Genomic DNA, 15,274 nt, shown 5'->3' with positions numbered 1-15,274 from the left:
TTCCCAATCCTTTCCCCTTTTTTCCCCCTTTTTCCCCCTTCCTTTCTCCAACAACCCACGGGGGCATTCCAGCCCCAGATCCCCCTTTCTCCTGCCTGGCACCCCCATCCCGGCGTGTTCCCGGCCGTGAGCTCAGCCCTGGCTCTTCCCTGCGGCAGGAAGCCGTTTGTCAGCGTGGGATGGGCTGGGATTGGGATGTGTCACTCCTGGATCAGCCTCGGGAATGGGGGGCAGATGTCCGGCAGCTGCAGGGGGGGAGCCGAGGCACGTGGGGTGAAGGCAGGGCGGGGGTGCAGCTTCCTAAAAGCAGCCTGAGCTTTCTTACAATCCTCTCGGGATTTTTGGGAAGCCCCCCTCGCTCTTCCCGGGGTGTTTCCTCGGGATTACCACCCTGGCGGTGCCGGGAGTGACACCAAGTGACATTCCTGGGGTTGGAGACCCCAAACCTCCCCCATCCTCAGCCGGTCCCTGAGCACGGGGTCGATCCTCTCTTCTCCCAGCAGGAAGTTTCCTCCAGGGGGGGCTTTATCCCAAGGAGGATTAGTTCCCTGTGGAGAAGCCGCCACCCTGCCCGGCTGTTGGAGGTGACCGGGTGGCCCTCGAGGTGGCCGGGGTGGGCACTGGGCTCCCCCCATCCCAGCCCAGGATCCCAAAGCGGTTTTGGGGGCAGCCCTTTCCTGTCCTTGGCCTGTGATTCCTGTCCCCACGGGTTGGGGGCTGTGCCCGAAGCCCTGCGAGGGGGGTCTGAGGGGGGGACAGGGATGGCTCAGCCGGGTCGGGACACGGCAGGAATTGGAATGGGCTGCCCAGGGAAGTGATTCTGCCCCTGGACCGGGCACTGGTGAGGCCACACCTCGAGTGCTGTGCCCAGTTCTGGGCCTCTCAGTTTAGAAAGGGTATTTAGGGGCTGGAGCATGTGCAGGGAAGGAGCTGGGAAAGGGTCTGGAGCACCCTGGGGGGGCTCATCCTGGAGAAAAGGAGGCTCAGGGGGGACCTTCTGGCTCTGCAACTCCCTGACAGGAGAGGGGAGCCGGGGGGGGCGGTCGGGCTCTGCTCCCAGGGAACCAGCAGTAGGACAAGAGGGCACAGCCTCAAGTTGTGCCAGGGGAGGTTCAGGTTGGACATCGGGAAGAAGGTTTTTACAGAGAGTGATGAGAATGGGCTGCCCAGGGAGGTGGTGGAGTCACTTCCCTGGAGGTGTTTAAGGACACGCTGGACGTGGCACTCGGTGCCATGATCTGGGTGACAAGGTGGGGTTGGGTCACAGGTTGGACTCGATGGTCTCAGAGGTCTTTTCCGAGCTAAACGACTCTGCGTGATTCGCTGTGTCCCTGTTCTGGGACAGCCGGAGCAGCTCCAGGCTGCTCATCCCTCCTCTCTCCGCAGGCTGCTGGCTCCGGGATACTCGGAGACTCACTACAGCGGGGACGGGCAGCCAGTGACCGTGACCCCCAACCACACGGTGGGCGGTGCTGGGGGGGTTGGTGGGGGGTGGCAGGTCACCTCTGGTTTTGGGATGAAGCCAAAACCGTCCCGGGGCGGGGCGGGGCGCTGCGGTTTATCCCCTGGGGCAGCATCCCCCGGCGCCCTGTGGCAAGCAGGAATGAGGCCGACGCGGGCTCCTGTATCTCTTGGCGCGCGTCAGCACCTCGGGACGTAAACACAGGGCAGCACCAGGCCCTCCCCGATGTCCCCCCACCGGCCTTTTGTCGCCCTTCCAGCGCGCCGGGCCCGGCTGTGTCCCGGGCTGAACTCCGGCTCTCCCGCCTCCCTCCCGGCTCTTCCCGGCCTGGAGGGACGCGGCTCCCCTGGCCGGGAAATGGGAAATGGGTTTTGGTGGGGTTTTTTTTGGGGATCAGCACGCGGGGTTTGTTGCTGCCCAGCCCTGCTGAGGGACCCCACTGAGGGTCTCCATCCCCTCTCTCCAGGAGCACTGTCACTACCACGGCCACGTCCGCGGCTACGGCGGCTCCTGGGTTGTCCTCAGCACCTGCTCGGGAATACGGTATGGAAAAACGCAGGGTGGGGGCGTTGTGGGGCTGGCAGAGGGTGGGATGGACCCACTGCTCCTTCCCCCCTGCAGAGATCCCCCCCTGGAGCAGCACCGATGCTCCTCCATCTCGGCTCCAGACGGTTCACGGGGCTGATCTTTCCACTGCTCCCATCCCATCCTTCTCCTCCCTTTTCCCATCCTTTGCCCAACCCCAGGAGCAGGCAGGTGAGGGGAGAAAGAACAATTTTCTGGCAGGATTGGCTTCCTTCAAGGAAATTCATCCCTGGAGGGGGCAAGACCCTCAGAACTGAGCTTTGTTCACGTGGTCTGATGGTTTTGGTGCTGAGGGTGTATTCACTCCCGGGGCTGTTTGGACAAAGACCCCCATCCCTGATCCCTGCTCCCACCCTGGATGTGGACCAAGCTGAGGTGCCATGAGTTTGTGGGGCCTCAGGGACTGAGGGAACCACAGGGGAAGCACTGCAGGAGCCACCAGGGGCTGTTCTCCTCTTCCAGGGGTCTCATAGTGCTGAGCAGCAACACCAGCTACTACCTGAGCCCCCTGGACCCCCCCGAGCTGGGGCACCACATCATCCACAAAGCAGAGCACCTGCCCCTCCCAGCTGGCACCTGTGGGCACGGGGATGATTTTGGGAGCACCGTGGCCGACATTGCCCAGCTCTTCCAGCCAGAGCACCGCCGGGTAAATCCACCCTGGGGTCTGTTGGGAAGGGGCAGAGGGTTGGGAGCGGGGCTGTCTGCACCTCTCCTGATGCCCTGTGCCCATCCCCTTGGCGCCTGGGCAGGGCTCTGCAGGCAGGTGGGACATGAGGGGGCTGTGTGGGTGATTTACCTGGTCTGAGTTTGGGCAGGAGAGCCCCAGAGAGAGGATGTGTGGGTTGGGCACTGGTGCTGGGACTTCCTGTGGGACATGAGATCATTTGGAGACACCCAAATGTTCCTTGTCACCTCACACCTCAGCTTCCCCTCCCAGCTGTCCCTCCTGAGCAGCTCTGAGGTGTGTGAGGTGGAAGATGCCCAGAGCCATGGGCTGGCCCTTCCTTGGCCCCTCTGAGCCTTGTGTGTGTGTCCTGCAGGTGAGGAGAGATGCCTGGAGGACCATGAAGTACATGGAGCTCTTCATCGTTGCCGATCACACACTGGTGAGCGCTGAGGGGGGGACAGAAACCTGGTCCCCTGCCAAAAAAAACAGGTCCCCTCACTGTGTCCCTTCCTGATTTTCCTCTGGTGACCTTTCCCCATCCCCACATTTCTGCAGTACAGGAACCAGAACCTCAACCTGGGTCAGACCAAGCAGCGCATCGTGGAGATCGCCAACTACGTGGACAAGGTGAGGGACCTGCCAGGCCCTTTTGGCCACCCCTGTCACTCCCAGGGCCTGTGAGAGCACCTGATCTTGGTGCCAACCTGGTGGTGGCCCTCAGGGACAGTCCTCGTGTCACTAGGGCGAGGAATCATGGAATTACAGAATCATTTATGTTGGGAAAGGCCTCCAAGTCCATCAAGTCCAACCATTCCCAGCACTGCCAAGGCTGCCATCAAACCACGTCCCCAAGTGCCACATCCACATGGCTTTTAAATCCCTCCAGGGGTGGGGACTCCACCACTGCCCTGGGCAGCTGTACCAGGACTGGAAAACCCATCAAGGAATTTGGGGGTTGGGATGAACGTGGTGGGAATTGCTTTTTTGGGCCGGGCTGCAGCGAAGTCCTGCCCTGGCATCAGTGCCGGCTTCCTTGGCACAGGAGGGATACACTAAGGTGTTGCCAGCCCGTGGTTGGCATCATGCCACCCTGCTTGGCTCCTGTGCCCGTAGAGCCTGTGCTTGCAGGTGGATTTGGGAGAAATGTGTCCCGGAGTCACCCGGCTGGAGGGACGCGCCGAGACCCACTGGCAGGGATGGAGGATTCCCGGCGAATCCCGCCTCCATCCCTTCCATCCCTGCCTCCCCTGCAGTTTTACAGGCTGCTGAACATCAAGGTGGCCCTGATCGGGCTGGAGGTGTGGACGGAGCGGGACCACTGTGCCGTCACCAGCGACGCCAACGCCACGCTCTGGGCCTTCCTGCAGTGGAAGAAGTCGCTGAGGTCCCGCAAGAAGCACGACAACGCCCAGCTCCTCACGTGAGCACCCCCCTGCCCCGCTGTCCCCGGGCCCGGCTGTCCCCGGGGTACCCAAACCACCCTGGGGGGGGGACTGAATTCCCACTCCGTTCTCCTTCCCGGGCAGAGGGAAGACGTTCGGGGGGACGACCATCGGAATGGCCCCGCTGGAGGGGATGTGCAGCATGGATAACTCCGGAGGTGTCAGCGTGGTAAGAAGGTTGTGAGGGGTCCCCGCTGCTTCTCCCAGCTGGAGAACCTCATTGCCACTTGGAGGAGCTCTCCATGGACTGGGAGGATCAACCATCCGGGGTTGGTCCTGGGATGCAGCCTGGGAGTGAGTGAGGATGTTGGTGGCTCCTTGTCCCTCTCAGATGTTGGCCAGGTACTAAGGAGGGTGAGAAGGGGCTGGTTTAAAGGTCTCCCACCCCATGTGCACCCCCAGACTCCAGCAGCGCTGGGATCTCCTGCGATGCTGCTGCCCCTCACCTTGAGGAGCCCCTGCTCGTGCTCCCTGGTGTTGTGGGGTCATCTCTGCCCAGACGACTCTGATCCTCCTCCTCATGGTGGCCCTGGTCATGATGGTGGTGGCCATGGTGACCTGTCACCCCTGGGCAGAGTGGTGGGGCCCACCCAGGGTGCTTGTTTTTGGGATGTGCCTTGAGAAGTTGGCTCCAGCAAAAGACCTTCCCAACAGTCCCACGTGGGACTTCCAGGAGAACAAACCCCACTTGTGCTGTGAACCTTCCTCCAACCCTCTCCGTGTTCATCCCACGGGATCCAGCTGCAGTCCTGGGGATGTTGTGGTCCCTCCAGCAGCCCAGCCCCATTCCCAACTGTGGGATCACCCCTGTCCCTCCCTCCTAGCTGACCAGTTCCTCCTCCCTGTGCAGGACCACGCGGAGCAGCCCATCGGAGCCGCCGCCACCATGGCCCACGAGATCGGCCACAACTTCGGGATGGTCCATGACACCCAGGGCTGCTGTGTGGAGGCCACCCCAGAGCAAGGGGGCTGTGTCATGGCAGCAGCCACTGGGTAAGAGCTGCTGGGGGTGGGATGTGTCTAGAAAACCCCCCCAGTAGAGAGTGAGTGCTGTTTGCAGCAGGGTGGGATGGGAATGGGGAGGGAATCTCGGCATCTCTGGGCTGGGAGAGCTGGGGGGGTTCACCTGGAGAAGAGAAGGCTCCAGGGAGAGCTGAGAACCCCTTGCAGAGCCTAACAGGGCTCCAGGAGAGCTGGAGAGGGACTTGGGACAAGGGATGGAGGGACAGGACAAGGGGACAAGAGGGAATGGCTTCACGTTCACAGAAGGGTTAGACGGGATATTGGGAAGGAATTCTTTACTCAGAGGGTGGGGAGGCCCTGGCCCAGGTTGCCCAGAGAAGCTGTGGCTGCCCCTGGATCCCTGGAAGTGTCCAAGGCCAGGTTGGACAGGGCTTGGAGCAACCTGGGCTAGTGGAAGGTGTCCCTGCCCGTGGCAGGGGGTGGAACTGGATGGTCTTTAAGGTCCCTCCCAACCCAAAACACTCTGCGACTATTCTCTGATTCCCTGGAGCGAGCACATCCCAGGTTCCAGGTATGAGCAGGGCTGGTGGTCTCCAAAGGGCAGCAGAGGAGTAGCAGCCCCATCCCAAAATAGCTAAGGATGGAAGCAGATAGATGTTTTCTGGCACACACATCCCAGGAATCCAAGGCGTTTTCCTGCTCTATCCCACACCTCAGCTCAAAGGAATTACCCTTTATTGTAAGACCAGAGGGCCAAGGGGTGCCCAGTCCCCCATCATTCCCGTGGGGAATCGTGGCACTGCGGGGCTGGGGTGGGATGAGCTCACATCCCTCGCCCCAACATTCCTAAATCTGGATGCAGGATGTCCAGGGTGTCAGGCATTAGTTTTCCTGCTCTTTGGAATCCATCTAGGACTTGTTTTCTTTACTTTTACCCTTTAACTCAGGCCAAAGCTGTGTCAGATCCATCTGGTTGGTGCCACTTCCAGCTCCAAAGTCCTTCTCCTTTTGGGTTTTCCATCTCCTGACAACACACTCATCCCAGATATCCCTGCACTGCAGAAAAGCAGTTTTATTCCCTGTTATTTGATCCCACCTGCTCTTCCAAGCAATAAAGATCATGGAAACCCCCCAGTGTTGTTTCAGGGTGGGGCTCTCAGGGCTGTCAGACTCCAACACTGATCCCATGGGATTTAACCTCTCCCTGGGGGGATTTTGGTGGGGAAAAGGGCATTTTTGACTGTCTTCAACCTGTCCCTATTTGCACATTGATCAATACTGGGTATATTGCCTTTCTCACCCCCCAGAACTTGCAGGGATTTAGAACTTCCCCAGATTTCCCTCAGGTTTCAAAAACGCTTTTACAAAACATCCTTCTGTGTCATCTCAAAGAACGAGGTGTCCTGACACGAAATAAAACTGCTTTTTCAGGGTTAGGAGGAAATGAAACCATTAGTAAGAAGGAGGAAATGATTCTTCATAAATCACACAAATAACCCACAAACTTTGCAAAAACACAGAAGAACCGAGCTCCGAGTTCCTCTAGAAAACCAGTTTCTCTCCAGCTCCTCAGGCTGGTTGGGCTGTTGGAAAAATAACCTTACACTTTGTTAGGCTCTAATTATTTCTTTTTCTGTTCTGTGGGATTTTTTTTGGTGATCCTTTCCCATATTTCTTTAATTTTTTAAATGATTTTTCACCCATCACAACCCCAGAGGTGTTTGAGGAGCCCCAGAGGGTTATTTCCCCTCGGCGGTTCAGAGATAACATCTTTTTAACTGACATCCTGAGCAGATGTGGGGACCTGCCCTGTGGTTATTTTGGGGGGGGTTTGTGGTGTCCCAGGTGCAGGGGCACAGAGGTGGCATCTGCACCAGCCTGGAGCTCACAGAGCCTGCAGGGGTTGGTGCTCCTGGGCTTGCAGGGTCTCACCACGAGGGCCTCCATCTCCAAGAGGTTTCATGCTGGAGGGTTGATGCTCCAAGGGTGGCTTTACCTGTCACCTCCATCTCATTCCTGAGGATTTGGGGTTCGGGGAGTGTCCCCTGGTTGTTGTTCTGGTGCTCACCCCGTGCCACTTGGGGTGGGAGAAGTTCATGGACTCATGGCTTCTGCCCTTGGAAGGCTTTCTGCCAGTTTGTCCATGTCCTTAATTCCCGGCTCTGACTGGTTTTCCACCTTCTCCTGGTCCTGATCACCCCATTTCCCATCCCTCCTGGAAGGGTTTGTGCCAAATGTGCTTGATTCCCAGTTCTGACTGTGGTTTTCCACCTTCTCCTGATCCTGATCTCCCTGTTTCCCATCCCTGTTGGAAGGTTTTGTGCCAAATGTGTTTAATTCCCAGTTCTGACTGTGGTTTTCCACCTTCTCCTGGTCCTGACGACCCCGTTTTCCATCCCTCCCTCTCTGTCCCGTGCACAGACACCCCTTCCCTCGCGTGTTCAGCTCCTGCAGCAAGAGGCAGCTGGAAAACTACTTCCAGAAGGGAGGTGGGATGTGCCTCTTCAACCTGCCTGACACCAAGGACCTGGTGGTGGGACGGAAATGTGGCAACGGCTTTCGGGAGGAAGGAGAAGACTGTGACTGTGGGGAGGTGGAGGTAGGAGCTGCTGTTGCATCCCTTCCCTGCAGAGGCCAAAAAAGACCACGTGGAGAGGGGTGTTTCCAAGGGAAGAAGGTTTGCTGGTCACCTCAGGGACTCCATCCCAGTCCCACCTTCCTAAATCCATTTAACCCAGTCCTGGCTTCCTTCTCGACTTCCCTCCCAAGTGCTCGGTTCCTCCTCATCCCCTCCGTGCCTTGGTTTCCCTGTTGGCAAAATGAGAAAGGCAGTGATGGGAGGGGTGGAAAAGGGGCTGGGGGAAGGGATAGGGAAGGGATGGGATCATGGTCATGGAACCATGACCACGGTGTTGCCTTCTCCTCCCGCGCAGGAGTGCACCAACCCCTGCTGCAACGCTCACAACTGCACGCTGAAGGAGGGGGCCCAGTGTGCCCACGGGGACTGCTGCCACAACTGCAAGGTGAGACCCCCACTGTGCCCCCACCGTGCCCCCAACATGTCCCCTCCGTGCCCATGGGATGAGCATGGACACATGGCCCCGCCGTTCCCTCTGGAATCACGTGCTGCACATCCAAAAGGTCAAACTCTGCCGTGCCAGATGAGGGTTATGTGTCAACTTTTGTCTGCAGGAGAATCATGGAATGGTTGGGGTTGGAGGGGACCTTAAAAATCATCCAGTCCCACCCCCTGCCATGGGCAGTGACACCTTCTTCCACTAGCCCAGGTTGCTCCAAGCCCTGTCCGACCTGGCCTTGGACACTTCCAGGGATCCAGGGGCAGCCACAGCTTCTCTGCACAACCTAAGCCAGGGTCCCACCACCCTCACAGCCAGGAATTCCTTCCCAATATCCCATCTAACCCTGCCCTCTGTCCATGGGAAGCCATTCCCCCTTGACCTGTCCCTCCATGAACTTCCCAAAACTCCCTCTGCAGGAGAATCTCCTCTGGCAGCTTTCTGGCTCTGGTCCAGCCCAGGAATGTATCTCCATACCTTGATGGCCCCATATGGTCCCACAGAGGACATTCCAGCTGGTTCATGTCCCCAAGCTGTGCCAGGAGGCAGCAGCCAATCCCACCTTGTCCCCTTGGCTCAGTTTGTCTCTCCTCCCGTGGCAGCTGAAGGCGGCCGGGACGATGTGCCGGGAAGCAGCAGGATCCTGTGACCTCCCAGAATATTGCACTGGTGCCTCTCCCTACTGCCCAGCCAACGTGTACCTGCTGGATGGCTCCTCCTGTGCCTATGGAGAGGCCTATTGCAACAACGGGATGTGCATGACCCACCATCAGCAGTGTGTCCAGCTCTGGGGACCAGGTGAGTCCCACCAGCTCCGGCCTGGCCTCCTTCCCACCCCTCTCCATGGCATCTACCTGTGGGGTTGGAGGCTATTGGGTGGAGGGGCATTGGCATAGATTGCCCAGAGAAGTTGTGGCTGCCCCTGGATCCCTGGAAGTGTCCAAGGCCAGGTTAGATGGGGCTTGGAGCAACCTGGGCTAATGGAAGGTGTCCCTGCTCATGGCAGGGGGTTGGAGTTGGATGGGCTTTGATCTCTTCCAACCCAAGCCACTCTATGGTTCTATGACTAAAATCCTCTGCAAGACCTCGGAAAAAAGGGAATTTCATCCCTCTTGTGCTGCCCCTGGTCCAGCACCCTCAGCAGCAGCTCTTCAGGAGACTTTTCTGTGGTGTTTTCTCCAGGAACATCCAGCTGCTGCTTCCATGTCCAATACTTTTCCCCACTTCCTGCTGTCCCACATCCCATTGGGACCTTTCCTGCCTCCCTGCAGGTGCCTGGCCAGCTCCAGACGCCTGTTTCCAGGACGTGAACATGGCTGGGAACACCTATGGCAACTGTGGCAAGGACAGCCAAGGGCGCTACGTCAAATGTGACAAGAGGTGGGCGCAGCCCTGGCACCCCTGGGTGCCCCATCTCCTCCTCCTGCACCCACAGCCCCTCTGTACCCACCCCTGGGACAGGGCTGGGAGGCTCCTACCCCAACCTCTGGGGTCAGGCCCGTTTTTCGGGACTGAGGAAGCCACCACATCCTTCTGGACTCTGTTTCCGTCAGTGCCGGGAGGTTGGACTTGATGGTCTTGAGGTTCTTTTCCAACCCAAATGATCCTGTTGTCCCATCAGGCAGCACCTCGTACAGGGAAGATCAAAGACAGCATCAGGGGATGCTGTTTAGGGAGCGTGTGCCCCCGGTATTCCCAGTTTATGGAATCATGGAATATCCTGAGTTGGGAGGGAGCAACTCCATCGAGTCCAACTCCATCGAGTCCAACTCCTGGCCCTGCACAGGACACCCTAAAAATCCCACCATGTGCCTGGGAGTATTCCAGGGATATTAGAAGCCCCCCTGACTGTTCTCTCCACCATTTCTCTGTGCTGTCCATGATTTATCCAAGTCCTTCCCGAACCTGCCGAGTCACAACACGGTGTGGCCACGAATCCTGAAGGAGACGATCCCGCGGGCGTGGGGAGACCGAGGGACTTCCCACCCTCACCTTGGCTCTTCCCCGCTCCCAGGGACGCCATGTGTGGAAAGATCCAGTGCCAGAGCTCGGCCAAGAAGCCCCAGGGGACCAACACGGTGTCCATCGACACCACGATCCGCTTCAACGGGCGCGAGGTGAAGTGCAGGGGCACCTACATGTACACGGCCAGGGACGACGAGGACGACCTGTCCGACCCCGGGCTGGTGATGACAGGGACCAAGTGTGGAGATGGGATGGTGAGTGCCCCTTCCCGGGGCTGGGGGCTCCTGCAGGAGACCAGCATCTCCTGGGCTCTTTCCCAGCTCCAGCGTGGACTTTGGGGCTTTGCCGACGGGATGTGGGACATGGTTTCCTTCACGTCTGACCCAGCGACGTCTCGACCGGGGTGTTTCGAGATGTTTGCAGGCCACCAAATTCTCATCTGGGGCATTTCTAGATGTTGCCAGATGTTTGCAGGCCGCCAAATTCTCATCTGGGGCATTTCTAGATGTTGCCAGATGTTTACAGGCCACCAAATTCTTCTCATCTGGGGAATTTCTAGACATCAGCAAATGTTTGTAGGCCACCAAATTCTCATTTGGGGAATTTCTAAATGTCACCAGATATTTGCAGGCCACCAAATTCTTCTCATCTGGGGCATTTTTAGACATCAGCAAATGTCTGTAGGCCACCAAATTCTCATCTGGGGCATTTCCAGATGTCACTAGATGTTTGCAGGCCACCAATTTCCTCTCATAGACGGTATTTCCAGACATCACGAGATGTCTGTAGGCCACCAAATTCTCATCTGGGGCATTTCTAGACATCACCAGATGTTTGCAGGCCACCAAATTTTTCTCATCTGGGGCATTTTTAGACATCACCAAATGTCTGTAGGCCTACATATTCTCATTTGGGGCATTTTTAGACATCAACAGTTGTTTTCAGGCCACCAAATTCTTCTCCCTGGCCTCAAAGCTTCTCTGGTTCAATTCATAGCAGAGAAACCCCAACAAGAATTGCCACAGGATTTTATGGATGAGGCTTCCTCCCACAAATAAATTGTTTCCGGGGGGAAATCCGTGTTAAGAACCAACATGGCAAATCCAAAGCTAACTGGGAATTGGCCTCCTTTTGCAGCCCCTTTGAGCTGAGGAAGGGCAGAGGCCTGGTGGAGGACACGGTAGCAGGGGTGTCTGCCAGAGGGAGCTGGCTGTGGAGACACTTCCTTCCCTATTTGGCATTTGAACAGTGGAATTTTCATCCCTGTTTGGGATGGGAGGCCAGAATGTGACTGGGTTTGAAATCCAGCAGCGTATTTTTTTTTTTGGCCGAGTTTTAAGGCCAGATGGGGAACAGTTTGTCCAGGAGCTGCCAGGTGGGTTGGCAGGGGAGGGGGCTGGGAGTGGTGGTGGCTGGTCCTGGATGTAGGAATGGCAGGGCCAAAAATCAGAGTGAAATCCGTTCACCTGGAACGACGTGATTTATCCCAAGGGCATTTTCCAACGGACAACACCCTGAAGGACAACATCCTTCCAGAGAAGCCCCAGGGAAGCCCTCAGAAGATCAGTGTGGTCTCTCCTGGGTCTCTCTCTAACCTCCCTGGCTCTCCCCCAGGTTTGCAAGGACCGCCGGTGCCAGAACGCCTCCCTTTTCGAGCTGGAAAAGTGCGTTTCCCGGTGCAATGGCCACGGGGTGAGTTATGACCCAAGACCCCCAGAAAAATCCCGGGATGAGGAGCGGATTTTTAAGGCAAACCAAGTGTCTCCCCCCCCCAGGGATGAGCCCTCTGGATTTCTACCTTTCCTATCTGTCCCAGGCACCTGCTCCAGGTGAGGCTGAGCTGGGATCTTTGCTCACCCGTGTCCGAGTGAGAGGAAGGAAACCATTCCTGATGTAAGAACCATCTGCACAGTTTGGATCAGGGTCCAGTCTGAACTCGAGAGTGTTTAGAGCTCGGAGCAGGTGCCTGTTCCCTCTGAGAGAAAAACAAGGGTTAGAAAGACAACTGGGACTGCAAAAAACCAAGGAAGTACAAAGAGACATTCTTGTCCAAAGCTCAAAGGGTTGCAAGGGTTGGAGCTCTGTGGAATGTGGGGCTTTGTGAGATGAGGCAACAGCAAACTGTGGAAGATCTGCTGGACTGTGTGGAGAGATGTGATTGTGAAACATCCACATTGACCTTTTGTTCTGCTCAGAGAGCTGGGGGGGTTCCCCTGGAGAAGAGAAGGCTCCAGGGAGAGCTGAGAGCCCCTGGCAGGGCCTGAAGGGGCTCCAGGAGAGCTGAAGAGGGACTGGGGACAAGGGATGGAGGGACAGGACACAGGGAATGGCTTCCCACTGGAAAAGGGGAGATTTAAATGGGATATTGAGAAGGAGTTGCTGTCTGTGAAGGTGGGGAGGCCCTGTCCCAGGTTGGGCAGAGAAGCTGTGGCTGCCCCTGGATCCCTGGAAGTGTCCAAGGCCAGGTTGGAGCAACGTGGGCTAGTGGAAGGTGTCCCCGCCCATGGCAGGGGATGGAACTGGATGATCTTTGAAGTCCCTTCCAACCCAGCCCATCCTGTGATTCCCTGATGCTCAAGGGGTGAACACTAACAGGGCTTCAATCTCCTTCAGCCCAAATTCCTGTCACCCACCGCCTACTCTTGTCCCCACCCCACAGGCCACCACTTCCACACCTTCCCTGGTGGTCTCCAGCCCTTCTCCTCTCCCTGCAGGTCTGCAACAGCAACAAGAACTGTCACTGTGATGCTGGCTGGGCTCCCCCCTACTGCCAGGAGCCGGGGCTGGGGGGCAGCGTGGACAGCGGCCCCGTGCAGCCCAACAGTGAGTCCTGACTTCTCCGCTGCTCCTGGGGCTGGAATGATGCCAGGAGAGGGGGAAATGGGGGGGGATAGAGCTGCTGGCAGCCCTGCTCCCCGAGGGGCTGGGTTGGGTCTGTCCAGGCAGTCCACGAGTCCGTGTCAGTGGTCGTGGTCACGCATCAAGTTGCTTGGTGGCCACACGTTGCATGAGAGGCTGCTGGATGGTCCTGCTCCCTTTCCAGAGGAGGGATCAGCAGTGATGTGCCCAGTTTGAGGTGATCAGGTGGGATCAGTGTTCCCCAGCGTCTCCCAGCCCCTCACTGCCCTCTGTGCTTTCCCTGCCAGACCACGAGGCCGCTTTGATCGCCCTCCTCGTCATCTTCCTCTTCCTCCTCCCGGCCCTGACCATGAGCATCTACTACTGGTACCGCAGGGAGAACTCCCTCCTGAATAAATGGATAAAGGAGATGAGGAAGAGGAGCCAGGAGGCCTACAGGTGGGTGGGGCATCCTAAATCCCTCCTCTCGTGAGGACCCAGCGGGACTCAGGAACCTGGTTTCATCCAGCCTGGTGGGAACGGCTGTGGAGGAGCTGGAGGTGCCCAAGGCCATTTTCAGAGTTTTATGAGACCTGGTTTGAGATCTGAGGAGTTTTCTCCTGGGAAAATTCGAGGCTCTCAGCAATTCCTCGAGCAGAAGAAGAATTCTCTGGACAGGAAAATCCCAGGGATGATGATAAAGGTGGTTGGTAGCAGGGGGGTTGAGTTCTCACTCCCAGCAGGCTGCAAGAATTCCAAGGGCTCTAAGAACCACTGAGTTTTGATACTCTCGTTATTTCCCCTCCCAGCAAAGGTAGAGACACAAAACCCCGTCGGAGCCCCGAAAATAATTCAAGAGGAAACCCCAAAACCAACCAACCCCTCATTCCCCCCCTTGCCTTGAGACAGACTCATCCAGCAGTGCCGTTAACGGGCTGTTAATTGAGACAGGACCTCCCTGAGGGGCAGAATTTCGGGAGGCAGCTGTTCCTGAAGTGGTTGCTTTATGTTGTCATCCGTGACTGACTTTGGAATTCCCAGCAGGAACAAATCCATCGGTCGGAAGTCGAGCAACGGCCACCCCAAAGCTGCCTTCACCCTGAGGAACATTTCCACCTCCAGCCACACCGATAAAGTAAGTGATAACTCATCAATAAAGTGATAAATCATCAATAAAATAAGTTATCACTTTATTGATAAGTGATAACTCATCAATAAAGTGATAAATCATCAATAAAATAAGTGATCACTTTATTGATAAGTGATAACTCATCAATAAAGTGATAAATCATCAATAAAATAAGTGATCACTTTATTGATAAGTGATAACTCATCAATAAAGTGATAAATCATCAATAAAATAAGTGATCACTTTATTGATAAGTGATAACTCATCAATAAAGTGATAAATCATCAATAAAATAAGTGATCACTTTATTGATAAGTGATAACTCATCAATAAAGTGATAAATCATCAATAAGTGACAACTTTATTCATAAGTGATAAATCATCAATAAAGTAATAAATCATCAATAAAGTAAGAAGTGATAAATCATCAATAAGTTCTAACTTATCAATAAAGTGATAAATCATCAATAAAGTAAGTGATAAATCATCAATAAAATAAGTGATAACATCAATAAAGTGATAAATCATCAATAAAGTGATGAATCATCGATAAGGTAAGTGATAAATCATCAGTAAGTGATAACTTATCATAAAAGTAAGTGATAAATCATCAATAAAGTGATAAATCATCAATAAAATAAGCAATAACTTATCAATAAAGTAAGTGATAAATCATCAGTAAGTGATCAGTCATCAATAAAATAAGCGATAAATCATCAATAAAATGAGTGATAAACATCAATAAAGTAAGTGATAAATCATCAATAAAGTAAATGATAAATCATCAATAAAGTGATAAATCATCAATAAAGTAAGTTAAAATTTAGGAAGAATTTAGGAAGAATTTAGGAGGAATTTAGGAGGAATGTAGGAAGAGTTTAGGAGGAATTTATGAAAAATTTAGGGAGAATTTAGGAGACATTTAGGAAGAACTTAGGAAGAAATTCGGAAGAATTTAGGAAGAATTTACAGAGAATTTAGGGAGAAATTAGGAGGAATTTAGCAAGAAATTAGGAAGTATTTACAGAGAATTTAGGAAGATATACTAGGAGGAATTTAGGAGGAATTTAGGAAGAAATTAGGAAGAATTTAGGAAGAAATTAGGAAGAATTTAGGAAGTATTTACAGAGAATTTAGGAAGAT

At 55.0% G+C, this 15,274-nt stretch overlaps 1 protein-coding gene across 1 annotated transcript in view; it reads left to right on the top strand.

The window, feature by feature from the left end:
* Positions 1 to 15,274, top strand: part of ADAM33 (ADAM metallopeptidase domain 33) — a 28,179-nt gene that overhangs the window by 7,062 nt on the left and 5,843 nt on the right. Inside the window, exons 3-19 of the mRNA XM_029963711.1 lie at positions 1,387 to 1,462; positions 1,929 to 2,005; positions 2,510 to 2,696; positions 3,091 to 3,156; positions 3,273 to 3,344; positions 3,971 to 4,137; positions 4,244 to 4,328; positions 5,010 to 5,152; positions 7,544 to 7,721; positions 8,056 to 8,145; positions 8,802 to 8,997; positions 9,471 to 9,579; positions 10,214 to 10,418; positions 11,779 to 11,856; positions 12,879 to 12,987; positions 13,311 to 13,461; positions 14,047 to 14,137. Of these exons, the coding sequence (XP_029819571.1) occupies positions 1,387 to 1,462; positions 1,929 to 2,005; positions 2,510 to 2,696; positions 3,091 to 3,156; positions 3,273 to 3,344; positions 3,971 to 4,137; positions 4,244 to 4,328; positions 5,010 to 5,152; positions 7,544 to 7,721; positions 8,056 to 8,145; positions 8,802 to 8,997; positions 9,471 to 9,579; positions 10,214 to 10,418; positions 11,779 to 11,856; positions 12,879 to 12,987; positions 13,311 to 13,461; positions 14,047 to 14,137 (2,080 nt within the window). The remainder of the gene's footprint in view (positions 1 to 1,386; positions 1,463 to 1,928; positions 2,006 to 2,509; positions 2,697 to 3,090; positions 3,157 to 3,272; positions 3,345 to 3,970; positions 4,138 to 4,243; positions 4,329 to 5,009; positions 5,153 to 7,543; positions 7,722 to 8,055; positions 8,146 to 8,801; positions 8,998 to 9,470; positions 9,580 to 10,213; positions 10,419 to 11,778; positions 11,857 to 12,878; positions 12,988 to 13,310; positions 13,462 to 14,046; positions 14,138 to 15,274) is intronic.

This window comes from Manacus vitellinus, unplaced genomic scaffold, assembly GCF_001715985.3.
Source record: "Manacus vitellinus isolate BGI_N305 unplaced genomic scaffold, ASM171598v3 scaffold_61_pilon, whole genome shotgun sequence".
NCBI classification, from domain to species: Eukaryota; Metazoa; Chordata; class Aves; order Passeriformes; family Pipridae; genus Manacus; species Manacus vitellinus.
The sequence above is the reverse complement of the archived record's forward strand: the minus strand, read 5'-3'. Positions and strand labels throughout refer to the sequence as shown.